The sequence below is a fragment of the Cnephaeus nilssonii genome (genome assembly GCF_951640355.1).
Source record: "Cnephaeus nilssonii genome assembly, chromosome: 7".
Classification (NCBI taxonomy): domain Eukaryota; kingdom Metazoa; phylum Chordata; class Mammalia; order Chiroptera; family Vespertilionidae; genus Cnephaeus; species Cnephaeus nilssonii.
Window position 1 is genome coordinate 47276557 of NC_137078.1, and position 27416 is coordinate 47303972.

A 27416-nucleotide genomic window follows, 5' to 3' on the forward strand; every position below is an offset into this window, starting at 1 on the left:
CTACTCCAGTAACTTATTCCCTGTGCGAACGTAGGCCCTTCATAGCCAGACCTACTTGTTTGCAAAGAAACTGTATACTCAAGAGAATTTTACGAATCTCCTGATTTTAAGTTTTGGCCATTGAGTCAAACTTTAAAAAACATTTTGGCAAAATTGAAGGAGATCTTCCCTGGCCAGTTTGGCTCAGTAGTTAGAGCATCAGCCCTTGAACTGAAGGGTCATGGGTTCCATTCCTGGTCAAGGGCATGTACCTTGGTTGCAGGTTCAATCCCTGGCCCCAGTCAGGACGCAAGCAGGAGGCAACCAATTGACGTGTGTGTGTGTGTGTGTGTGTGTGTGTGTGTGTGTGTCCCTCCCATCTCCCTTCCACTCTCTAAAAATCAATGGAAAAAACATCCTCACTGCTCAGGTAAAGATAAATAAATAAATAAATAAATAAATAAATAAATAAATAAAATCTGTGGATCAGATTCCAACTATAAGCCACCAGTTTATCAATTCTGCAAATATTCTCCAAGTCCCCTTGACTGAGGACCTACGTGGCAGCAGTTTGGGGCAAGAACAGAGGGAGGGGTGAGGAGGTGCTGCAGCAAGAACCGGAGATACCTGAGCTTCAATGAGGAATCGCAGGACAAGGCTGGTAAATGCAAGCAGGTAGTGAGGTCCACTGCACAAATGCCTTCTTACTGACTCAGAACCTAGAATAATTCCCATCATCAGCAAGTACTGTTTTACCAGTGAGAATCTACTCCAAAGTGATTAAGGATTTTATGTTTTAACTAGAGGCCCGGTGCACGAATTCATGCATGGGTGGGGTCCCTCAGCCTGGCTGGTGATCGGGCTGATCAGAGGGGCTGGCCAGCCAGGGGGAGGGATCACAGGAGGTTGGCCAGCCGTGGGAGGTTGGCTGTAGGAGCACACTGACCACCAGAAGGCAGCTCCTGCATTGAGCGTCTGCCCCCTGGTGGTCAGTGTGTGTCAGCAACTGGTCAACCAGTCATTCGGTCATTCAGTCATTCGATCACTTAGGCTTTTATATATAGAAATTTTAACCTGCATTCAGGGACAGAATCACCAAAAACATGAGTTTTTCTCCGAGAATGAAAGAACTAAAAACTATCATGAGGTAAAGTAGAACAGATCCCCTAAGCAAAAACCTATAAATGGTGACTGGTGGTGCTAATGCTAATCCTGGTGACCAAATTCTCAGGAGACCAAATTCTAAGGAGCCTGGAGCTACATCAGTGAGTCTACAGCATTAATATTGTCAGTTACACTGTGTTCCATTTGAGGAGAATGGATTAACAGAAGCAAGATGCCCTGCACAGACTTTCCAAAAAGGGGCCCAAAGAAGCAGACAAGGTCAATCTGCACTGTCCAGGATTCTGTACACCCAGCCATGTGAGTGTTATCATCTGAATTATATACAGACCTACAGTGGTCAAGTCAGAGTCAACTTAAAAAACAACCTTATGCTCCCCACCCCCCTGACCACACATCCACCATGCCACTGAGACTTCACCAAATGACCTACTCGATATAATTTGTCTTCCCATATAAATTTGCTGCTGGGCGGGAAATGAACTGCTCAGCTAACGTGTTTTGGTCTACCGCTGCAACTACATTTCCAGTTGTATAGTGATACCCTGGCGTTCTGACTTAGCAACAAGTCTCCTGTAAGTTTGGTGAGCATGATATAACCCTGGAAGAGTGAACAACTCCGGATACACTGAAAAAATAAACGGTTTCTGGGATTCACAGAGCTAAGGACCCAGACTCTGGAATATGGGAGGTTCATGAAGGGGTTTTCATTCATGCCTGAGAAGCCAGCCAGCCTCTCAGAGGGTGTCTCTATCTTACCTTGCTCTTACCTGCAACACCAGTTGCTCAAGGGGGAAAATATGTAGAATAAAAGATTTTTTTAATTTATAAGCTTTTTTTAAATCCTCGCTTGAGGATATGTTTATTGATTTTAGAGAGGGGGAGGGGGAGAGAGAGAGAGAGAGAGACAACAATTGGTTGTACAGGAAGACACTCCAATAAAATGAGCCATCCAGCTGGGGCAATAAGCTTTTTTTTTTTTTTTAAGCAGTTTTAGGTTCACAGCAGAAGTGAGCATAAAATACAGATGTTTCCATACACCCCCTACCCCCATATATGCATCACCTCCCCCATTATCAACATTCCCACCATAGTGGCACACTGTTAACAATCAATAAATCTATACTGATACGTTATCACCTAGAGTTCACAGTTTAGGTTAGGGTTCACTCTTGATGGTGTACATTCTGTAAGTTTGAACAAATAAATAATGACATGAATCCACTACTGTAATCTCATCCAAAATAGTTTCACTGCCCTAAAAATCCTGTGTTCTGCCTATTCAGCTCAGATTTCTTGCTATCGCAGTGTTTATTCAGCTTTCTCTTCGAGAGTGGTATCTCACAACCAACCACTTGGTGGCACCAAAGCAGAAGTTAAATTTTACTTCTGGCTTGGAGGCCTCCAAAAAGGCAGTTTTCACCGCTGAGGAAATAGAAGCCATCTTTATGATCCTATGATTCAGGAGTATATATCAACCAGTTTATACATGAAAACAGGCAGGATATTTCTATTTGCCCACAGGGGGTGGGGGGAATAAGTTCTGTGTTTTTTTAATTTTTTTAAGATTGTGAAGATTTTCAGTCGGCCTACTTTGGGGATGCTGGCCTGCCTAAGCATGTCTAACCAACCAGGCCAAGCCCTAAATCATCAGCCACTTCACTTCTCATTAATGCATCTGCATGGGGCCTCTCTAGGGGCTGGACAATCAGAGGGGTTCAGTTCGCACAGTAGACACTAGGAAGGGGCCTGCAGTAGCTGGACCCCCTAGATTCTCCTGGGGCTCTCCCCCCACCTCACCCCCCAAGCATGCTGAGTGCCTGCAGCAGGTCCCTTGGGGCACAGGACACTCACAGCTGCTCCCGGGCACCAAGAAGCAATCCTGTGTGCTCCCAAGCCCTTTTGGGGCAATTATATCTGCTACTCTAATTATGTAATTTAATTTAAAAGTACATGAGCTGGTAGGTGTGAAACAGAAAGTTCTTATTGCTAGGAAAACTAGGTTAACTGCTTTGGAAAGACTCCATAAGAGTGAGTTGCAAAAAAAATTAGGTGTGGGCACGATGATGCTAGGAGATGAGAAAAAATATATATCTTTCAACATTCATTTCACATATCTGGTTTTTAAAAAAATGAAACAGAACCCATAGACATGCATGAAGGTTGTGATTACATAAGGAGGATAATAGAGCTCCGATTTGTGTCTTCTACTCAAAGAAAGGGTCTTTTATATCATAAGTGGTAAAAGAATGTATAGTTATAGGTCTTAAATTGTTCATAAACACTTGTTTCATTGTTTATAACACCCCATTTCAACTAGCATTTTCAGTAAACAGACCAACCCCAGTCTCTGCTATATCAGAGAGACGGGAAAATGGAGGAGACAAAAAAGATATGTCTCTAGTCCTTCCGTGAACCCCAGGGAAAGAAGAAGGACTGACGGAAGCCAGAGCCCTATTTGCAGGAGGAGCACATGCAACACGACTTAGATCCCCAGCTCACACAGGATGACAAGGGGGGAAGCCCAGCATTCTCCTGCTTCCGCACAAGGTCTTGCTCTGGTCCCAAGAGGGGCCCCGTTGGCCTGGAGTACAGAACACAGCTTTCATAGCAGGGCAGAGCCACGATTTCAAGGGGAGGTGGGCACAGACGGACACAGCTATGCCAACGGTTGCTCAATGAACAAGAGCTGGACTTGAGACTCAGAGAACCTGCGCTTAAAGCCCCAGCTCCTCCATTTGCAAATTGTGTGACCTTGAGGAATCAGTCCTTTTCAGTAAAATGAGAAAGGCACTTGGGTACAGTATTGTTTTAAGCATTCAACGGGCTAATGCTTGAAAGGTGCTCAGCCCACTGGCCTGGCTGGTGTTAGTGCTGCTGGAGAGAGCGATCTGCTCTTCCCACTCCCTCCCCATCCGCACCATACGCGCTGGTTTTCTCTCTTAGAGTGAGAAACAGGCAAAGGTCTCTCTTCCATTATTCAGAAAATTGTCACTTCAAATACAAAGGTCTCTTTTTTATTCTATTTTATCTTTTCTATAAACTATGACTTTCCCCTTCAATTTACAGGGGGGTGGAAACAACAGATGACCCTCCCTTGCTCTTCTCAGACTCCACCAAGTGGCTGAGTTTAAGCCCAGCTCATCCTGGGGGCCCTCAGCCCTGGAGGCCCTCCAGAGTCCATCTTATTGGACGATGACCCCACCACACACACAAAATCCCCCTATTAGAATTACATGACATCACGTGAGCAAGTGCCCACACATATCACCACTCCATCACAGAAAAGGAAACATGCAGCCCCCTCCCCTAGCCACCCATGTAGGGTGAACTAAGCTACCTCACCAAATTCACTCATCCACGTCTGTAACTTCCATCTCCGGAGTTACACATCACGAGAAACATCAAAAGAGTGGCCAAATGGCTACTCAGGGCGGATTTTGTGTACCACCAATGGTGACCACCAATGTTCCTCAGCATTGCAGGCTCAGAAATGCTGGCCTCAGAAATGCTGGCCACCAATGTTCCTCAGCATTGCAGGCTCAGAAATGCTTTACTTTTCTTGTCTTTTCCTTTTTTTTCCAGTGTTCCCAAAGCAGACCTGAGTCTCGGAGGTTTAGTCACACTCATGAAATTCACAAGGAACAGACGTCATCACCTCAATTTAGTAATCCATAGGAGGGAAGGTATCAAAGGTCCAAGTGGGCTTTCATGCTTCATTCTCATGAGCCTGAAACGTCTTGGAGGAAGTGATGTCCAAGCAGAGACCCAACCATCCAGGATTCAGAGAGCAAAACTAAGTGGGAAAAGGAAGGAGAAGGAGAAGGGTTCCAGGCCATGGATGCAAAGACTCCAAAAGCAAGGAATGGAGAGCTTATGGTTCAGAGTCCCTCCCAACTGGGAGACTCTCCGCTCACTAGGCCTCTGCCCCTCCTGGGAATGATTCACTTGAAACCTTCTTCACTCTGGGTACCTGAGGAGCTTAGTGTGTACAGATGCCACCAGAGCAAAGGACTCAGGCATGAAAGACAATTCTCTTAGGCCAAGGCTGCAAACGGGAGTCCATAGTTACATGTGGTTTTTTAATTAGTTGCCAACATTTAAAAGTTGGACACAAATCAGAGTTCTGTTATCCTCCGTATATAATCACAGCCTTAATGCATATCTAATTTAAAAGATTGCTCATAAAAACACACGTTCTAAGTTTCTCTTGGAGAGTGACACATTCCTATGAGCTTGGACATACACAAATGGCACTGTCCGTAGACAGCTCATGTGCTCCCTACCCTACTTTCACCACCAACATACATACAACACACACACACACACTTTTCTCAGGATAGTTTGACAAAACCTCGCTTACATCCCAGAATTCAACATTTTGACTGTACATTCCCTTTGTCCATGTGTGCTTCCTCTCTCCAAAATTTCTCAGCTTTCTTTAGAATAGCTATGGATTTCTGTTATGTCGAGTTTTAAAACAGTACTGGGACAGATAAAAAGCAAGAAAAAGGAAGCAAGAGGAAGCCACGTGTGCAAGGCATCAGTTGTCTGTTGGATCATGAGGTCTGGCAACACATGAACCAACCCCACAAAAAAAACACACAAAGTTGCTCTTAACTGTTCCTTTGCTGAGATGAGCAGTGTAGGACAAGTGTCAGAAGTGGAATAACTGTACCCAAAATCTCTTTGTTCTTCGGTTAAAGTGTCATTTGGGAAACACTTAGCTGTGTTTTTATAACTCCTGAAACTACAGGCAACAGTTAATGTGTATGTCTAGGAAGAAGGTGCATACCTTTAACCCAGAGGGAACTGTGTTCAAAAACAGATTCTAGACCTCTAAATTCTAATATATGAAAGTTTTTTTTTAAAGAGTGATGGCTGAAATATTTTCTTCTTACCCTTTTATACTTCTTTTATTCCACAGTATGATTTTATCATGGGAATTCAAAACTAAAAAATTGAATTTAACTTTTTTTATGATTTATTACACATATTTCCCTCTGGCCTTTAAAAAGTTAAAAGAATTACAAAAAACAATCCTGGCAATTTAAAGAGGTAATACAATGTAATATTCTACCACATTTCTAACATGGGACCCATTTATAATAATATTAAAGAAAACTGTTTAAAATGAGAATAATCATATAGTTAGAAATTATAAAGCCATTAAAAGTGGAATGATTCAGTTTCTCTACTTCTTAGCCTAGGAATGCTAGCCTCCATTTTAAAAATAATTGTTTTGCCTAACTGGTCTGGCTCAGTGGATAGAGTGTCAGCCTGCAGACCTGCGGACTGAGGGGTCCCGGGGTTCGATTCCGGTCAAGGGCATGTACCTTGGTTGCAGGCACATCCCCCGTGGGGGATGTGCAGGAGGCAGCTAATCGATGTTTCTCTCACATTGATGTTTCTAACTCTCTATCCCTCTTCCTTCTTCTCTGTAAAAAATCAATAAAATATATTTTTTTAAATAATAATAATTGTTTTCTGGTTATGAAAATTAGTCTGTTCATTTTATATTTAAAATGTAAAAAACTCAATAAGCCTAAAGAAAGAAAGAAATTATTAATAAACTCAACACATGCCCTAACCGGTTTGGCTCAGTGGATAGAGCATCAGCCTGCAGACTCAAGGGTCCCAGGTTCGATTCCGGTCAAGGGCATGTACCTTGGTTGCAGGCACATCCCCAAAAGGGAGTGTGCAGGAGACAGCTGAATTGATGTTTCTAACTCTCTATCCCTCTCCCTTTCCCTTCTTTTCTGTAAAAATTCAATAAAATATATTTTAAAAATAAAAAAATAAACTCAACACATAAAGATAACTGCTAACATTTCTACATGCATACACTATAAGTCATTTTTCTTCTACATTTAACCCTTTGCACTCGCTTGCTTTTTTCTCGATTCCTTTATTCTACTCGGGATTTAATTTTTTAAATACCCCAGATTTTACAAAGCGCGGCAGTAGAATAAAAAACTGGAGTTTCTTTTCATACAAACTTATTTATTTGGATTTTTTTATATTTCAAATTATTGATACAGTCAAAGAGTATAAAAAGAGCTGCTACCGATGCTAACCGTGTCAATTCACACTCGACATCTGAGTGCAAAAGGTTAAAGATAGCTTTTACAAATGGGATAGTACTATACATTATTTTATAATCTGCCTTTTCACTTAATATATCAAACATTTTTTCATACATAACAAGAATTGCTTATCCACTTAACATTTTCTGAAAACATACTCCAACCACAATTTTGAGCATAATTTCTCCTCTTTTTAATTTATTGATTTGAGACAGAGAAGGGAGGGGGGAGATCAATTTGTTGTTCCACTTATTTATGCATTCATTGCTTGATTCTTATATGTGCCCTGACCTGGAATCAACCCACAACCTTGGTATATCAGGCACAGGTGGCGGGGGGGGGGGGGGGGGGGGAGGTCGGGGGACAGGAGGATGCTCTAATCAACTGAGCTACCCAGCCAGTGTTCACTGGTTGATTTTTATATGTGCCCTGACCAGGGATTAAAACCGAAACCTGGGCATATCAGGATGACACTCAAACCAACTGAGCACCCAGCCAGTTGAGCATAATTTCTTAAATCCATTTTCCTATAATTATATAACTACCATTTTACAAATACTTTCTGATAAAATGTGTATTATTGGTATCATTGCTGTTTTTCTAATAAGTTATATTATACTCATACTATTCAACAAATTAAGGAAGCCACTTACATTTAGCATCATTTTTGATCCCTTCATCCTACATTCCTATTTTAATTGCTAAGCTTAAAAACAGCTGAATGCTGTTGTCTACCTTCTACTCTATAGTTGATATTCATTCTAAATGCTCCTTAAACATCATTCTAAGAAGTCAATCACTGCTTAGGGTGTCTTGGGAAATACAGATTACAACGATTTTAGTATTATAAATTATGATAATTGCACTTTTCTCAGATTAAAAATGTGAGCATTTACTAAATTTTCTATTAATGAGAGTTTACAATGTGGATGAAAAGAGGTTGTGTGGAAAATAACCTCATAGAGTAATGTGATCATAAATTCCTAAATGGGCAGGTCACACCCCAGACATATAATTTCTTTGGTAAAAGGTTTATCTTTGCCTTAAGCAAGTCCATTGTTTCCATACATCTAGGTTAACACATCTTTAAAATGCCTCTCATCAGACCCCTCAGAAGAGAAACCACCCTCAAAAGTGCACATAACCCTGTTAACTATCCTGTAATCCAATCCCCACCTTGCTTTCTTTCGTATTCAGTAATCTTCCTTTTGTTCCCTCCTTAATTCCAAATGCAGAAAAGAAGGTGCAATGGTCATCCTGAGAAGTGTCTTTCTCAGTCTGTTGAGATCTTGCTTTTAAGCATATTGTACTCTCTGCTTTGCTCAAATAAGTTTTTATAAAAATTCTCTACAAGTTTGGATATTCTTAGGTCAACAACAACTAGAGTAGAAAAGAGTGCATATTTAGCCAGGGTATTTGTCCAGCTGGGTCTTTACATTGGACACACATGTCTCAGTTACACTCAGAAGTCATCTAACACATCTGCCACACCCCACAAAAGAACTTGCTCTTCATTTATCTTTTTCCATAGTGTCTTTGTGGTAGATGCCAAAGGCATGTCTAACTAGATATAAGAAGGGCTGAACAAACTCTGCCATAAAAAGATTAAGTGGCAAAATTTGTCATTGTGAACACTTTAAACCTTTGCCAAAAAAAAAAAGTACATGAAAAAGAGTGCCAATGTCAGATAAAATGCAAAACATCTCAAACTGAACTTTTCTGCCTGACATTCCCCAAACCATTTCTACACCCCAACTGCCTCATTTCCCATTATCACTTTTATCACAGGCTCTCGAGGTAGAAATCTTGGGAGTCACATTTGCTTCTTCTCAACTTTCCTGTCTGCTTTAGTTAAAGATCATCAATGTACCTCAACCCCCATTTCTTCCTTTACAATATTACCCAGGACTTTTTCTTTTCTTTAAATTCCTACTGCTGCCCCTAATCCCAGCTCTTATCATTTACCCCTGAACTGTTGCAGCGGCCTCTTACATGGTTTCTCCTCTAACCAAATATGGCTTCATTGTTCCTCTGGGCTTAATTCCTTAAAATCATGTCATTCTTCAGTTCTAATATCAAAATGACTCCGTATTATCCTCTAAGACAGTGGTCGGCAAACTCATTAGTCAACAGAGCCAAATATCAACAGTACAACAATTGATATTTCTTTTGAGAGCCAAATTTTTTAAACTTAAACTTCTTCTAAATAGACTCGCCCAGGCCGAGGTATTTTGTGGAAGAGCCACACTCAAGGGGCCAAAGAGCCGCATGTGGCTCGCGCCGCAGTTTGCCGACCACAGCTCTACGACAAGCTCAGGTCCCCCTCCTAGTTTTCCGAACTCCTCTTACTATGGCCTGGAGCTACTTTTGCAGCCTGATTTGCTGCAGTCCCTCCAAGGCTAGACTCTTTACTGTCCTGACCCATAGGAAACCATCCTTCCACGGCCAAGTTCAAGTGCAATCTTCTCTAGGAATCTTTCTCACCTAGTCCAGCCTGCTGGTATCTTTCCCTTTTCTGAACATCCATTTAAATTTCTGTAGTGGATTTAAATTTTACTCACAATTCTGGAAAAAAAGAAATGTCAGACTGAACCTGACTTTAAGCTCCCTGCACCACAGGTTTGGTGAGAAATTGAGTCTTGGTTATGCTTGAGGAGTCTCTCCCCCTCTCAAGATCTGGAGGGCTGATCTTAGGCTCAGAGTGTACACAGATTCCACCCTGAAGCTCTCTGTCGAAGTCAGTGTGCCAAGCCCAGGGCACAGGGAGTCTTTCACCTCAGGCTGCAAGGCCATGGCTCTTACAGCTCTAACATCCCCATGCAACTCTGCCGGGCGTCCCGTCACCTCACAAGGGAAGTTACATGGGAATGGGACACGGGTCCCTGATAATAGTGGGACCTGCCAAACATCATCTGTCCCATGGCTTTCTCTTTGGGGAAGTCCTTCCCAATATTACCACTTATCCCAGCCACCCTCCCACTCTAAGCTTTAGAACCCCTCCCAATCATGGACAGGTCAGCAGAATTCCACTTTGCTTAAATCTGCATTACAGCACATATCACAGTTCTAAAAAGGCAGTAACACATAACGTTGAGAGCACCAGCCTGGGGAGCAAAGAGGACTGGAGTGTTATCCTTGCACTTCCCGCCCACCACTGAGTGACCTCAGTGAGGTATTTAATTGCCCAAAGCCTCAGTCACTTATCTGGAAAACTTCATAGGAATGGCATGAGGATTAAATCAGCCCTAAGAGTAGTAGTCCTTTTAGCAATGACTAATATTTATGTAGCACTATGTGCCAAGCACTATCCTGAGTACTATACGTACATTAACTCATTTAATCCTCACAACACTTTATGGATTAGTAAACAGGCATAAAGGGAGTAAGTAACTAGTCCAAGATCACACAGGTAACCAGCAGCAGAGACAGAAATTAAACCCAGAGTCTATGCTCTAGCCCAGTGGTCGGCAAACTCATTAGTCAACAGAGCCAAATATCAACAGTACAATGATTGAAATTTCTTTTGAGAGCCAAATTTTTTAAACTTAAACTTCCTCTAACACCACTTCTTCAATATAGACTCGCCCAGGCCGTGGTATTTTGTGGAAGAGCCACACTCAAGGGGCCAAAGAGCCGCATGTGGCTCGCGAGACGCGGTTTGCCGACCACTGCTCTAGACCACAACACCATATTGCTTCTAATAAGCATTCAATAAATGGTAGCTATCGCTGCTATTAATAGAATTACTTGATCCTTTTTTTTTATTGGTTTGAGAGAGAGAGGAAGGGGGAGAGGGAGAGGGAGAGAGAGACACACACAGAGAGAGAGAGAGAGAGAGAGAGAGAGACAGAGAGAGAGAGAGAGAGAGAGAGAGAGGTGCATTTGTTGTTCCACTTGTTTATGCAATTACAGGTTGATTTTTGTATGTGCCCTGACCGGGGATCAAACCATCGAACCCGCAGCCTTGATGTATGGGGACAACATTTTTAATCAACTGAGCTACCTGAGCCAGGGCAATTACTTGATTCTTTTTCTTTTTAATCTATGTTTACTGTTGAACGTATTACAGATGCCCCCTCTTTTGATTACTGGATTCTTAAGGCACCTGCTCCTTTATGGAAATTGTAAGCTCCTGGAGGACAATGAAAGTGCTGACAACGTAATAGTTCTGAGAGAGCTGGCTCCAGAGACTCACTGCCTAGGTTAGAAGCCTGCCTCCCTCACTGGCCAGAGAGCTCCAAAACCTGGAACAAATTGCTTACCCTTCTAGAATGGTTGTAAGGATTAAATGATTTCCTACTTAGCAAGTACTTAGAAAACTAAATCACAGCCATGACAATGATAGACTGATATATTCACTATTTGATATGAGATGTAATATTACCATCTGTCTTTCCAGGATCTGGAAGAGTACCAGAATTCTCAACAAACACTTGCTAATCAGCAACTCACCCACACTGGTTTTCCTGTTTCATGTAGGTTCATCTTGTTTCTAAATTCACTACTTAAAGAAAAGATTACACCTTCATAATAACAGTAGTAATATCAGCTAACGCTTATTGGACTTACTCTTCATTAAGGACTGTTCTATGACTTTTTACAGATGTTTATCATTTTAAAACGCACAACAGCCCCGTGTGGCAGATACTATCCTCACCTTCAGTTTTATGTGTGAGGTAACCAAAGCAAAGAAAGGTTAATTTAATTCACCTGACGCCACATTATCAGCCGTATGTGGCAGAGTGTATGTACGTAATGACCTGCACTTTTGTTGTCTCTTTTGTAACTTTGTCCATATTCCCCAGGATATCTGATAGAGATCAATATACGTGAAAAAGTACCACAAACATTTGTCATTTGAAATAGCATGAATAATAGAAAGTTTGAAATATCTAAATGTTTGAGATATCGGAAAAGTCATACAAAACTTAAAAGCCAGAGTTTCTCTTTAAAATCCCATGTATTTAATCTTTAAAAACGAGTGCTTCCATTAAGCTGAATCACGAAGCTGAGGTCCGAGTTTTCCAGCTGTGAATGACTCAAAGGACTCAGACATAATTCACATACTGAACATCCTATTCCGATGGACACATAGCCCAGAAATGAAGCCTCTAAAAGAAGACAGAGGCCAGAGGGCTGTTACAAAATCTAACCCCAAAATAAAGACTACCCACGCTTTAGGAAGTAAACTTTCTTTCAATTCCCTTTCTCACTTTCAAAACACTTTACAGAAACATTTCAGGCCTCTTTCCACAAACCTCTTTCCATGAAGAGCAACAACTGCAAATTTTAAAAAGGCTCCAGGATAAACCAAACAGAGATTCCTCTAAGTAAAATGGAATCAAAGCCTCATACATTTAATAATTATTTTTCTGCCATTAAAAGGCCTTATAGGAAAACAAACCAGTTGAGCCAGTCTGGTCCTAAAGCCAGTTAAATGGAAGAGTGAATTTTCATAGCCTTGGGAAAATCTGGGTTTACAGGGCAAACTCTGCAGGGTTGAGCTCATTGTGGAGACATGTTCCTTTTCATTGGCAAAAGAGGGAAGGAAGTGAGCCATGCCCTTAAAAAAAAAAGAAAGAAAGAAAATAGCACCAGAGACATTCCAGCCGCTACTTGATAAGGACTGGGATGGTTGCCATCAACTCATGGCTAGAAGAAGGAAAATTTGGATCACAAAGCAGCTGACCAAGAGTAACCATGCTGGATATGGGAGATTTCCCATTAAACTACAGACTTTCAATAAGAGTCATTTAAACCAGTGGCTTTCAAATGTTTTTTGCAATGACACAGAGTGAGAAATATGTGCATTATATCATGACCCATAAGTATACAATATCTATATCTAGATAGATACAGATACACACACATCCTACCTAATAAAAGGGTAATATGTAAATTACCATCACTCCGCTACACCCACGATTGGGCCAGCGGGAGGCGCAGGGGGCAGGAATCGGGGTGGCCAGGGTAGCTGATTGGGCCGGCAGGACGCTGAGCTCGTGTCGCCAGTGGCAGCACGAGCTCAGCGTCTGCGCCATGGCTGTGCTGCGGAACAGAAGGGGCCTCTGGGGCAGCGAGCTCACGTCCCACCGTGGACCATAAAAAGCGGGGGAGCTGGGTGCCTGTCTGCTCCTGCACCAGCAGACAGGCACCCAGCTCCCCCGCGATTGAAAGCGAAAGTGTGTAGGGGACCCTACACGTGCATGATTCAATCATGCACTGGGCCTCTAGTCTATATATATAAAACCCTAATATGCAAATAGACCAAATGGCGGAACAACCAAACAACCAGTCGCTATGATGTGCGCTGGCCACCAGGGGACGCACACGGAGCATGGTGGGTGTTGGCAGCAGGCGGCAGAGCGTGGAGCATGGTGGGCATCGGCTACAGCGGGATGGTGGAGCAGGTGAGCAGGGGCGCCAGACAAAGGTGGAGCGCCAGTCGCTGTCATCGGGGCGAGCCTCTGGTGGTTACTGAAAATTCTTTGCTTCCGCACACCACGGTCCCACCGGGCACTCAGACCTGCTGCTGGTACCATCAGCAGGTGTGAGTGGTGGCTGCTGGCCCCGATTGACCCTCAGAGCTTCTCCACCTCCCTCTGCTCCTGAGGGGTAATCGGGGCCCCCTACCTAAAACTCAACAACTCAAAGAGTAAATGAGAATTTATTTTTCATCGCCTATAGAGAAATAGGCCATAACATGTAGCTTAAATGTGTAGTAGGCTATACCATCTAGGTTTGTGCAAGTGCACTCCGATGTTTGCTCAACTACAAAGTCACCTAATAACACTTCTCAAAATGTATCCCTGTTGTTAAACAGCATACAACTATACTCATAAATCCCATTCCCTAGACCCCTGTTTTCAACATCCCTCTACCTCTTGCACATTTCCAACAGAATTGCCCCACAGATTTCAAATTCTTAAGATCCAAAATTGTACTATAAGTTTAACCTCTTCTCTATCTCCTCACTCAAATCTTCTTTTTTTAAAGAATTTCTTATTTCAAAGAATAGCACCACACTCAGTCCCTCACACAAGCCACAAATCTGTGAGTCATCATTTGCAAATTCTTTTCCTTTACCTCTACTTCCAATGGGTAACTAATTCTACCTTCTTAACATTGAGTGGTATGCAGGTAAATATTTAACAACCACCTCTCCAGGCGACAAAGCTCCAGTTTACAGCACTTGCTTATTTCTGTGATGTAAACACCCCACCACAGCCAATTTTAAACAACCAACTTGATGTCACTGAACATGAAGCTGAAAAGAGGTATGCACAAATGGTGCCAGCAAACCATTGTCTATTCCTCTGAACCATTTCTTATCTCCATATCTAAATTCAGAATTTTATTTTCTTTTCCTCAAGTAACACAATTGAATCTTTATGGATTTCCTAATCTCTATCTCATAGCCCACCCCACTGACTGACATGGTCTTCAAAAAAATCTTTCTAAAATCCAAGTCTCATCATGTTACTCCCCTACCTAAAACCCTTCACTAGTTTTCCATTACCTACTCTTTATCTATAATAATAAAAGCGTAATATGCAAATCGACCGAATGGCCGATATATAATACTGCTCTATACCTTTGCATATTTGCTTATTCTATTCCTACTCCCTAGGACAACCCTCCTTAATTTGTTCATTGAGCAAGCCTCTTTTAAGATTCAGCTCAGCCCTAACCAGTTTGGCTCAGTGGGTAGAGCGTCAATCTGCAGACTGAAGGGTCCCAGGTTCAATTCTGGTCAAGGGCATGTACCTTGGTTGTGGGCACATCCCCGGTTAGGGGGTGTGCAGGAGGCAGCTGGTCCATGTTTCTCTCTCATCTATATTTCTAACTCTCTATCCCTCTCCCTTCCTCTCTGTAAAAAATCAATAAAATATATTTAAAAATAAGAGATTCAGCTCAAATCCCTTCTCCAGAAAGTGTTTCCTAAACTCCTAAGGTAGACTTGATGTCTCCACTTTTATACCTCTAGTACGTTTCAGCACCTCTAAGAGCTTCAGTGAATTTATTTATTTTTTATATCCATCTCTTCCCACTATCCAGGAACTTGCTGTAGGCAAGAACTGGACCTTATTCATGGATATACCAAGCATGTAGTATGGCAATGGAATAGAACAGTGACTATTATCCCAAAAACTAGCATCCTAAAACAAGCATATACTAACTATTTAAATATCTGTTGAATGAAAACATATCAGTAGTATGTTCTTGCCATCTGTCAAGGCCAAAGGACTGCAAAGATACCCAACCTGTACCTTTCAGATTGTTAGGGAGCCCATGATCTACTGTCATAGTCAAAGAAATTGCACCACATCTTTTTTTTTTTTCTTACTGACCTCTGTATTACTTTCTTAGGGCTGCCACAACAAAGTAACACCTGGCTTAAACAACAGAAACTTATTTTCTTATACTTCTGGAGGCTGGAAGTCCAAGATCAAGGTGTCACCAGAGTTGCTTTCTTCTGAGACCTCTCTCCTTGGTTTGCAGATGACTATCTTCATGTTCACATGGCTTTCTCCATCTATGTCTCCAGGTTCAAATTTCCTCTTCATATAAGTACATCAGTCAATTTGATCAGGCTCATCCTAAAGACCTCAGTTAAACTTAAGTACATCTTTAGAGACCCTATCTCCAAATACAGCCACATTCTGAGGTACTGGAAATTAGGACTTTAACATAGGAATTTTAGGGGGATACAATTCAGTATATAACAGCCCCTATGAGGCCCTCAAAAGACAAAATCTATAACTTAGTCTTCTTTCTTAGCATCTGTTATGACTAGCAGAGTACCTAAAACAGCTTCTCAAATTATTTGTGGGATACATAAATGAAGGACCTTCCCAGAAGTATAGTCCATATCTGTAGAGCACGGCCCCTTCTAAATCTGGTGGCCAGCACAAAGAAGAATATGGCTTTTCCTTGCCCCTGAAAGAATGCTCTGATGCTATCATGGTCTCTAGATAGCCCATTGTCAGACAACCATTTTTATAGTAACCAACACCGTAGCAGAAAACCCTTTAAGACCAGTCACCCAAAGCCAACTCACCCCTCCAGATTCATTCTGATACACCCAGACTGATTGTAGAGTCAGATTCAAAGTCAAGAGAAAACTAACACTGCTTTGCCAAAAGGTAAGAGCTTAGGAGAAATGGTAATGTGGGCATCTGCCTCTTTCCTACCCAAAAGGAAACTTCCCCTTCACTGTTCTGTGTGATTTTGGTGGGCCTATCCATCATGTAGCTTGCCTTCCCACTATCAAGATGGGCATGTGACCTAATCAGTTCCCTCCTCTATCCCAGGAATTTGAATCATGAGCAGAGGAACATGAAGGCAGAAAATAATTGGAAGGGATCAATTAAGCCGGTATAATGAAGGGTTCCTGGTTCACATATCCTTGAAACAACCTTGGTTCCTAAGCTTCCCACGGCTTGATCAACAGTCTTTGTTTCTGAGATCTACCTGTTAAACTTTGGAGAAAAACATATTTTCCTTAAGTTAGACAGTGCTTATTCTATAGTTCTCAAAAATCTTGATACATATAATGGCCCCTAGAAATGGGATATGACTAGTGGTAGACCTAACTATGGAAATGGGAGCAGGTAGGGAGGATGCCCCTCTTCATAGCTGAGTTGTGTTCATCATCCATGTTACTCCGTTACAAGGCAGCTAACTACACTACTCCCTCCTGTATTTTGGGACGCACACAGTCCACATGCTTTTGAGGCTAAATCTTTAGGGAAATTGGTAGGAAAATATTGGAGTGTATGGCCATTTCTGTCAGCTTTTGGTAAAATCCCAGAAATGACTTAGCTTCAGCCAATATGGCCTATTTGAATCAGAAAAGAGAAAATTCTACCTCACCTAGACTGGTCCTTCCTCCTGGTAGAAATCCAAGATGGCAGAGAGTCAAATAATCATTTAAAATAAAAACAAAATATGAAATTTGAGTCAATGCATCCAGGATAATGCTAGAAAAACAAAGGAAGAAAGAAAACATAGCAAAAAGTAAGATTAGGACCAAGAGAATTGGGGGAAGCCTAGTCACCCAAGTACCTCCAGATGTATATACCAGTATACGCTCTCCCTGGCAAAGAGTGAGGTGCTGGGATGAAGCCAGAGGATGTGGAACAAACGTGTAGTGTTGCCTTTATCTCAGAGGCAAAAAGATAAACTGCAAAATTAAGGGCTGAAGAATGGGCAGGGCAGTAAGGCCTACATCTAAGAGAAAAGTCCCCAGGCTGGGGCCCAGAGGCAAGGACCAACCCACAGGGTGGAAAATGCATGTAACCCAGCAGACGTATGTTGTGTTAAGATAAACTGCCATAGAACCCTTGGAAAATGAAAATCTGTCACTGTTCCAATATCAACCTCCAGGTATCCTAACCCACAGCACCACCAGAATTTGGGATGCTTAAATAATATACCTTCTTTAGGAAATCTGTACCCAGTGCTCTTCTCAAATCTATTCATGGAATTCTTATGAGGCAACAAAGAAAAAATAGGAAAAGGTTAACTCTGAAAAACAAGATTATGAGGCAGAGATAAATGTAGAAAGAAAATTATATTCCTTGGGCTGTACTATGAGAATGACTTTGATTTACAGAGTCTAACTCAAATACTATTTCTGCCCAGCCAGCATGGCTCAGTGGTTGAGCGTCGACCTATGAACCAGGAGGTCACAGTTCGATTCCTGGTCATGGCATATGCCTGTGTTATGTACTCAATCCCCAGTGTGGGGCATGCAGGAGGCAGTTGATCAATGATTCTCTCTCATCATTGATGTTTCTATCTCTCCCTCTCCCTTCCTCTCTGAAATCAATAAAAATATTTTTTAAATAATAAATCAATTAAATACTATTTCTCTCAACCTGTCTACGTGCTATCAATTTATATACTATGACACCTGGGAAGTTGGTTACCAAGCAAAGCCACTTCAAAAGGAACTGCTGGATAGAAATCCAAGTGCTGGCCCACCTTCCTCTGTGAGAAGCGAGCTCAGATGCTGCAATGCACCACGCAGCATCACCTTATCCATGGTCATGGTTACCAGAGTGGTCCCTCCAGAGCAGCACTGGCATAAAGCATTCTTTCCTTACATCTTCTTGGATCTCTGTCTCCCACAAGTAATGTAACCTATACTGCATTTCCATTAAATGACACAGAACCACACGGAAGCAGACAACATTTTCCAATTCCATATGGCTAGGATCTGCCACTTCCTTGCTCAAGGAAGAAGTAAAATTCCCCAGACCCACTGCATCCTCCCATCACGGTCATTAACTACCCTGAGGAAAGAGCCATTAGAGAAGCCACAAGGAATAGTTCTGTTCTCTGAGCAAAGGAAACAACATCAAGTGGGTGGGGTCATGGGTGAGTAAGGGCAGGCCCAGAATAATTCTGAAGATATTTTCACACTGATGAACACTAGGCCGTCATTTGGCTTATTAAAATAGTGCTGGGTACTGAGAGAAGCTGGCACCTTTTCCTGGGGATGAGATGGCCCTGGGGGTTTGGACAAGAGCTGGAACACAGCTGCCATGGCTAAAACCAAGCAAGTACAGATGTCACACCAAAGTAATTTCATACCATCCCACCCTGCCAATTCAGAATGCCAAAGGAGGAAAAGTATTGAAGGAAGTCTTTAAAATAGACTAGACAACTATTTTAAATTCCACCTCTGTGTGTAACTGAAGTTTTCGCTATTGCGGTCCAGGAATGACAGTTACTATAGTTTAGAGAGCTTCATAAAAATCGAACTGTTTAGGAAGATGAACACAACACAATGTGCTGTTCTTGGCTTGAAACAACCGCATCAAACTCAAAGACTCTGTAACTCCAAATGCCTTTTTTAGAAAATGTCCTTCTAGGCCATTTTTTTGTCCTTCAATGTTTGTTTTCCTTATAAGTAGTACTATCTACTATTTCCTGTGTTTTTAAATGATACACCAGAAGCACGTGGCACCACACCACAGTACTCATTTCCCTTAGAGAGTGAAGTCTGGGAAACTGGAAATTTCAGGGGGGACAAGTATCTAATCACTATACTGTACATCTGAAACCAATACAATAATATTAAATATAAACTGTAATTGAAAACACTTATAAATAGAAAATGTAAAAAAGAAAAAACAATTCAGCACAAAGAGAAAAGTGTAAGTATGATATAAATAGTGGTAATAAAGTGATTTTAAAAAAGAAAGATGTCAGGGGTAAGGAATATTCACACACACACACATAAAACCAACTTACCAAATGCCTTCTTAGGTTCTATTAACTTCATGGTAAAGAGTTCCTCTTTTTTTAATTCCTTTAACTTCTTAGCAACATCAAAATGACGCCACCCAACAATATTTTCTCCATTTATGGATTCAATGTGATCTCCCACACAGATTGTTTTAACTGAGTCAATTATGCTGCCCTCTTTAATTCTCTGAAAAAAAATTAAGGATATTGCTTAATGTAAAATAGAACTTTGTAACATTACTTTTCATGTTCTTGAGGCATAACATATACTATATTAACATATTAACAATGCAATTTAATGCTCAGTTAAAGATGGAAGACCAAGCAACAAAAGACAACCATCTTACCTCCAACCATTCTTCTTCTTCCTTATCATTCAGAATTCAGCCCCATCATAGTCACCACTTCCTCTGAGAAGCTCTTCCTGACACCTTCCCCAGCCCACTCCCCCGAGATTAGGTAAGGTACCACTCTCATCATGCTTCTACAGTACTTTTTGCTACATATGCTGAGCTCTAAGCTAAGCACTTTACATTTACTGTCTCATTTAATTTTAACAACCTTAATGAGAGTCTCATGTCATAGATTAGGAAAATTGAGACTTAGGGAGATCAAGTAATTTGCCAAGTTCAACATAACCACAGTGCAATTGTTTATTTACCTTAGGGATGGAGATGGTCTTATTTACCATTGTATGCCCTGTAGCTAGCACAATGCATGCAGAGAAGAGTCCCTCCATAAATGATTATTAAATCATTTCAACATGAACCCCATTACATAAGAACAGAGCTTGAGCTTTTTCTACTGGCTACATATATTTTTTAATATATTTTATTGATTTTTTACAGAGAGGAAGAGAGAGGGATAGAGAGTTAGAAACATCGATGAGAGAGAAACATCGATCAGCTGCCTCTTGCACACCCCCTACTGGGGATGTGCCCGCAACCAAGGTACATGCCCTTGACTGGAATCGAACCTGGGACCCTTGAGTCCGCAGGCCGACGCTCTATCCACTGAGCCAAACCGGTTTCGGCATCTACTGGCTATATTTTTTAAACCTTCGCTACAAATGCCGTGACTCAAGACTTCATACAACCTTAGCTAAGAAAATTGACACTTAATAAAAGACAGGTGTGTTTACCGTTTGGGGAGCCAATAAGAATTATTTTTATAGCATCATTTTCCACTTATATATTTTAGGTGAGGAGAACTTAGGAGTCAAAGAGAAATTTCAAATTGATTATTCTTAAATCTATCTTACCTGGATACAATACTACAGCCTCAAAATGAGGGCTAAGACTTCCTAAGAGAGCACTAAGAATTTCTGAAGGAATTTTAGGAACAGGAACTCCAAAAAACTGTACAAATGACAACCCTGCAAAGGATGGACAAGTTTCTCCACGGAGATAAGGAATGGAGCAAAATGAAGGCCACGATCAGCCTCAGGTGTCACAAATCCTTCCTTGGAATAACAAAATAGGAATACCAGGGGCTGCTGCTATCCTATATAATAAAAGCCTAATATGCTAAGTGTCCGGTCATCCAGTCATCTGTTTAACCAATCAAAACATAATATGCTAATGATATGCTAAGGCTGCTGAACTGCTTGCTATGACGTGCACTGACCACCAGGGGGCAGACAGTCGACTGGTTGACCAGTTGCTATGACATGCACTGTCCACTAGGGGGCAGATGCTCCAACCGGTAGGTTAGCTTGCTGCTGGGGTCTGGCTGATCGGGACTGAGCAAGACATGCTGGACATGCCCTGGAGCCTTCCCGCAGTCCCTCCCCAGCTGGCCAACCTCCCGTGTCCCTTGTCAGCCCTGATCGTGCACTTGTGGGGTCCCACAACCTGGCCTGCACCCTCTCATAATCCGGGACCCCTCAGGGAATGTCAGAGAGCCGGTTTTGGCCTGATCCCGCAGGCATAAAAGGCTAATATGCAAACTGACTGAACAACAGAATAGATGCACAGTGTGCTATGATGCACATTGACCACCCGGGGGCAAATACTCACAGGGGGAGCAGGCCTAAGCCATCAGTCAGACATTCCCCAAGGGCTCCTGGACTGCAAGAGGGCACAGGCCGGGCTGAAGGACCCCACCTCCCTGGTGCACAAATTTCATGCACCGGGACTCTATTTATGTGATAAAAGTATGAGTATTCTTCACTTTTGCCAGGTGGAAGAATAACATCTGAATCAGCTGGTTGATATATCACTGTGTCCAATAGTTAAGAGAGATATTGATCTAATGTACCCCAACATCTCCATAATATTGCCAAAAGAAAAAAAAAGTTGTAAAAGACTAATCTGGGAAGGTTGGGCATTTTTTTTTAATATATTTTTATTGATTTCAGAGAAGAAGGGAGAGGGAGAGAGATAGAAACATCAATGATGAGAGAGAATCATTGATTGGCTGCCTCCTGCATGCCCCCTACTGGAGATCAAGCCCGCAACCTTGGGCATGTGCCCTTGACCAGAATTGAGCCCAGGACCCTTCAGTCTGCAGGCTGACGCTCTATTCACTGAGCCAAACCAGCTAGGGCAGGTTGGGCATTTTTAATTTTTAAACTTTATTACTAATATTCCAAAACTTGCAACAAGTTTCTTTTTTACCCTGAAATTTTAAAAGCACTGCTATGTTCATTGTAATAGTTACTATGCTTTATGCTAATGACACAATAATGCTGATTCAAACAGAGCTTATCACTATTACTACAATAGTTCATTATAAAGCAAAGAAACCAGAAATTTCATAATCTAACTGGCATTGTTTTATGATAAGTGCACATTAGCCTTATAAGCTATGGAAACAATGAAGGGTAACTACAACACACCACTCACAGAAACATAAGCCAGATTAAACAGAACACTAGAATCCAAAGAAACAGACAAACAAAAAAATCTCCATAGCCCATAAACACAGACAATGGTGAGGTGAAAGGCCTGGGGTGAGGTGGGAGCCAGTGGAGGGGGGCAAAAGGGGGGAAATGGGGGACATCTCTAATACTCTCAACCAAAGAAATCCCTAATATTCTGTCACCTAACCATTCTTAAAGCACTAGAGAATGTGAAAATCTGTAACTCTTGACTTTCTTCTTAATTTTTATTCTAAGTTATTTCTTGATACCTTCTGAACCTATTTTTCTCAATCAACTGTACCATAAGATTTCAGTTTCACATATAATTTTTCATTTAAGACATGGTTATAATTTTGTTAAAAATAAGTGTTATATAAAACTAACTAAATAAAAGTCTTTAAAGACCTGTATGAATCTTACCGGTAAATTAATGGGCAGAGTAACAGAAATCCAGGGTCAGCTGGCCCTGTGAGTAGCCACGGAAGCCACCAGAGAGTGCCCAGACAGAGGGAGGGGAGGCAGTTACAGAAGTCAGCAGGTGAGAATCCAGGTGAGCAAGAGAAAAGTCAAAGCATATGTAATCATCACAGGCAGCAGATATGAATCTGGGATAAAGAGACAGGAAAGTCAACATAAGAAACTTGGTAGAAGAGTACCATAAGGTGAACCAGATACAGAAGCAAAGTGGGAGACATTAATTACATGTACCTGAGCCTTAGCTTCCTAAGTAGATAAAGAAGGAAGTGGCAATTGAGACAAATTTCTGAAATCTAATATACTTTGATAATCATAACCATAATTTGATAGAGATTAATAATATTGCTAAAAGCACAAAAACTAGGAAGGGGTAAAAGGAGGCATTAATTCTATACTTATATTTACTGCATCACTTAATATCATTCACTATAACACTCAGAACGTTCCTTCACCTGACTTTGGAGGTTGATGCTGAAAAAAGCAAAGAAGACATTAAATATTTTTTTTGGAAGACAGGAATTTACAACATTATTAAACTTAGAGGTTCCCAACCATTTTAGATATTATGATAGTATCTTCCATTATTACATCCCATATATTTAAAGAACTCTGTCTTCTCATCACAGGCATCAGCAGAACTCTAAGGTGGCCTCCCACCCTCCCCGAAGTCTTAAGCACCAGATTCAAAGTTGTTTGAGCTGCATGCCCCACCGCCATGGTCAGCAACTTTGAGAACTGTGCTGCTGACCCTCCCAACACTGTCCTCAAACCTTATTCACATTTGGAAATAATGATTTCATTTACTCCTCACAACAAATCTAGGAGGGGGATATTTAATATCTCATTAGTGGACGAGGAAATCAAAGCACAATGAAACATGGCTTACCCAAAATAACACAGCTAATAAACAACAGAATTGAGTTTCAAATGGAGGTGGTATAATTATAAAATGCCATGCTCTTTCCACAAAACACTAAGAATCAGACAGATCTAACTAACCTAAGATCAAATATCTAGTTAAAAAAAGAAAAGTCAGATGAGATGACCTCAAGAGCAGAGTTTTTGGTTATAGCTGTCCAAAATGATCTATCACTTTGGTAATCATTTGGCAATACATAAATGTATCAAATCAATATGCTGTACAGATTAAACTTACATAATGTTACATATGTCAATTTAATCTCAATAAAGCTGGGGGAGAAAATGACCTATCACCTTTGAACTCTGAAATCTCTTTTTTGACAACCCCACCTTTCCACTTTACTTTTGCTTACTTCTCCTAAAGCTGCTCTTCATCCATATCATAGCGTCCGGATCTCAAATATTAGCTATTTCCTCAGATCACCACTTTTCTTCTGGCTTTACATGCCTCTTCTCACATGTTCTAACTTCCATCCTAGAATCCTCTGGCCCCTTGAACTTGCATGTTTCCATCCTTACTGACTATTAGTTCTGGGTAATTAAGTAATCAAAAAGTTAGAAATATATAAATACCATATTTCTCAAAATAATGATCATGCTAAATAAAATGTGATTAACTTAATTCTACTAAAGTAAAAGTACCCCAAATCATAAAGATTTCTACAAGAGGATATTCTATAATGACCATTTTGTGGATATTTATAAATCACTTAATTCAAAATAAATTTAGTTTTCTTAAGTTAATTTAGCCTCATTCCTTAATCACCTGGTATAAGCCCTTATTTCTATTTTGAATCAAAGTATAAGTCTTCTCTTAAACTAGGGAAGCAACTAACAATGGCTCAAGTAGCCACTTGTTTTTATATAGCTCATGAGATATGAGTGATTCTTACATTTTAAGTGGTTGGGGGGAAGAATGATTGTGACACATGAAAATTATACTAAATTTAAATTACAGTGCCTATAGATAAAGTTGTACTTATTTAGAATACATCTATGCTCATCATTTAAGTGTTGTATATAACTGCTTCTGTGCTGCAATGGCTGAGCTGAGTAGTTGCAACAGAAAGTGTGTGACCCTAAATTATAATGAACCCTAAAATATTTACTATCTGGCCCTTTATAGAAAATGTTTGCCAAATCTAGTCTTAAAATGTTATAAGAATGTAAAGATTTTGTTTTTTAAATATACTCAATTTTCTGACTGACTTATATATATACTAGTGGCCCTGTGCACAAATCCGTGCACAAGTAGCTCGCTGCCACTTGCCTCAGCTGGCCGCCCCACCCACCGCCACTCCGTAGCCCTCCACCGCATGTAGCTTGCTGCCCCGCCCTCCTGTAGCTCTCTGCCGCTGCCCCGCCCTCCTGCTGATTGGTCGTTACATGACAGCATATTACTCTATTATAAGTATAGAAAATTTTTCCTGGGAAATATTAAGACTTCAGTACTAAAATCATAAATGTTTAAGTCTGTTGTCTTTTCACCTGAAGAGTTTGGGCCATGCAGCACTATTCAATGTATTTATCTGCATTGATCTCATCCCTTAATTATGTGATGATTTGTTATTATTACTATTATTCAGGTACTAGCTATCTATAATAATAAAAGCATAATATGCTAATTAGACTGGACATCCTTCAGGACGACCTTCCCGACAAAGCCGGGTCTGTGAGGGAAGTCCGGGTCCTGGGTGCCAGAGGGAAGCCGGTGCTGGCAGGAAGGGGAAGGAAGGCCTACTCTTACATGATTTTTGTGCATCAGGCCTCTAGTCAATTATAAGTATGTAAAACATCTCATATGTGTCATCATTTTATACTTAAATAATCCTATAAAGTAGGTGCTAATATTCCCATTTGAGAGAAGGCATAGAGAGGTTTAATGACTTGTCCAAAGTCACACAGCAAGTTAATGAGTGGTTAAACCTAGACTAAAAGCAGGCCTGTCTGATTGTAAGTCATGTTCCTACGCACTGTACTGCCTTCCTAGGCTTGGAATCCTCCCTCCTGACCTTCCCCTGTCTGAAGCCCTACCACACTCTCCTACTCTGACTTCAACTACCCAACTTCCAGCCACTGCTAAAAGCATATCAAATACTCACTTCAGCAGCACATACACTAAAACTGGAACTATACAGAGAAGATTACATATCATCTTTGCACAGGGACCATGCTAAACTCTTGCAAAGTCCCTTTTTTTTCTGCTTATCTTGGCAAAAATAAACTCGGAAATGGTGAGCCAGAAATTAATGAAATTGATTGCTTCTACCGGGTGGGGGAAATGAGTAATGGGATAGAAGGGATGGGGGGTGGGGGGAAAGTAACACATCTCTGAATATCTTTTAACATAGTTTTGACTTTTGAATCATGTTAATATTTCACATATTCAGAAAAAAAAATAAGTCAAGAATGAGAGGAATAACTCAACCTCAACTGAGAAAAGCAATTGGATTCAACAGTATTTCAAATGAATAACAATTACGGGGGCCATGGGAGCAGGAGAAAATCAATTCCCAGAAACTTTTGAATAGAATCCTTTGATTATATACATCCATTTAGTTTAAAGACAAAAGATGCATACAAATCCTAAACTCTTCTTAATAGGTCTATTTTTCACAGTATGAATATAGCAATTCTAAAACTATTCGGTGTATAGTGTAATACTAAGCAAATGAGAAAATATTTCAATGATTTTGAAAAGTATGGGGAACCTAGAAGAACTCTGTGGGCAGGAATATGATTGGAAGCATAATAATCTATAATAATAAAAGCATAATATGCTAATTAGACTGGACATCCTTCTGTCCTTCCGGGAGTAAGCTGGGGCTGCAGCCACCGTGGCTGCGAGGGAGGGATCTAGGCAGCCGTGACTGCGAAGGCCTAGTCTTGCACAAATTTTGTGCATCGGGTCTCCAGTAAATTTATAAATTCTAAAATGCATGTTTTTTAACCCTGCCCCTGAAAGAACCTAGAAACAATGACACTCCAGCAGCAATGAATGAGTACAACAAGTATCCAATCTTGATTTTGAAATATCAGTCCTCACTAAATATCAGTCCTCACTAAAAACACAAGAGCTCTTTACAGAAATGGTTGATTCCAGACCTGGGGGAAAAAACATATAAGGTGAAACTAGAACATCTTGTGCCAAAAGGAAAGAACTGCTCACCAAAATGACAGGAGCTATGTCAAAAGGATACAGGAGCAGCTGAGGGGGATTCCTGCAGGCCACTCTCAGAGGATTTGAGCATCAAAGAAAACAATAGTAATGGACCATAACCCACTGAATAAAATAAGAAACCAGCTGTCCGTGCTGATAATAGATGAGCAAAAAAATAAGTGGAGTGCTTTTTTCAATAGAATGTTTTAAAGAAATATGTAAGGAATGATGAAATTAGAAAAACTGCCATTTTACAACCATTATAATAAAGACTGATTCCGGCAAAACTTACCAATAGATGCAAAATCTGTGGGGTACAAGTAAGAGAATAGGATATTTTCATAATTTCATAGTATCTCCCTACAAATTGCTGCAAAAGAAAATATAACTCTGCAGTGAATAAGACTGGCAGACACTAACTTAGACAAGTGACAAAAATTAACGTCATAAATGAGACAAACCAACACGACACACCTTCTAATGAAGTACACTGAGAAGGACACAACATCATTTATCTAATTTTCCTGCCAAAAATGCATAACCTGCTTTT

General features: G+C 40.9%; 1 protein-coding gene across 2 annotated transcripts in view; it reads right to left on the reverse strand.

The window, feature by feature from the left end:
* GIPC2 (GIPC PDZ domain containing family member 2) overlaps positions 1 to 27416 on the reverse strand; it is a 77314-nt gene that overhangs the window by 19546 nt on the left and 30352 nt on the right. For both annotated transcript variants that reach the window (XM_079777010.1, XM_079777009.1), the window contains exon 3: positions 19452 to 19632. In XM_079777010.1, coding sequence (XP_079633136.1) covers positions 19452 to 19632 — 181 coding nt within the window. The remainder of the gene's footprint in view (positions 1 to 19451; positions 19633 to 27416) is intronic.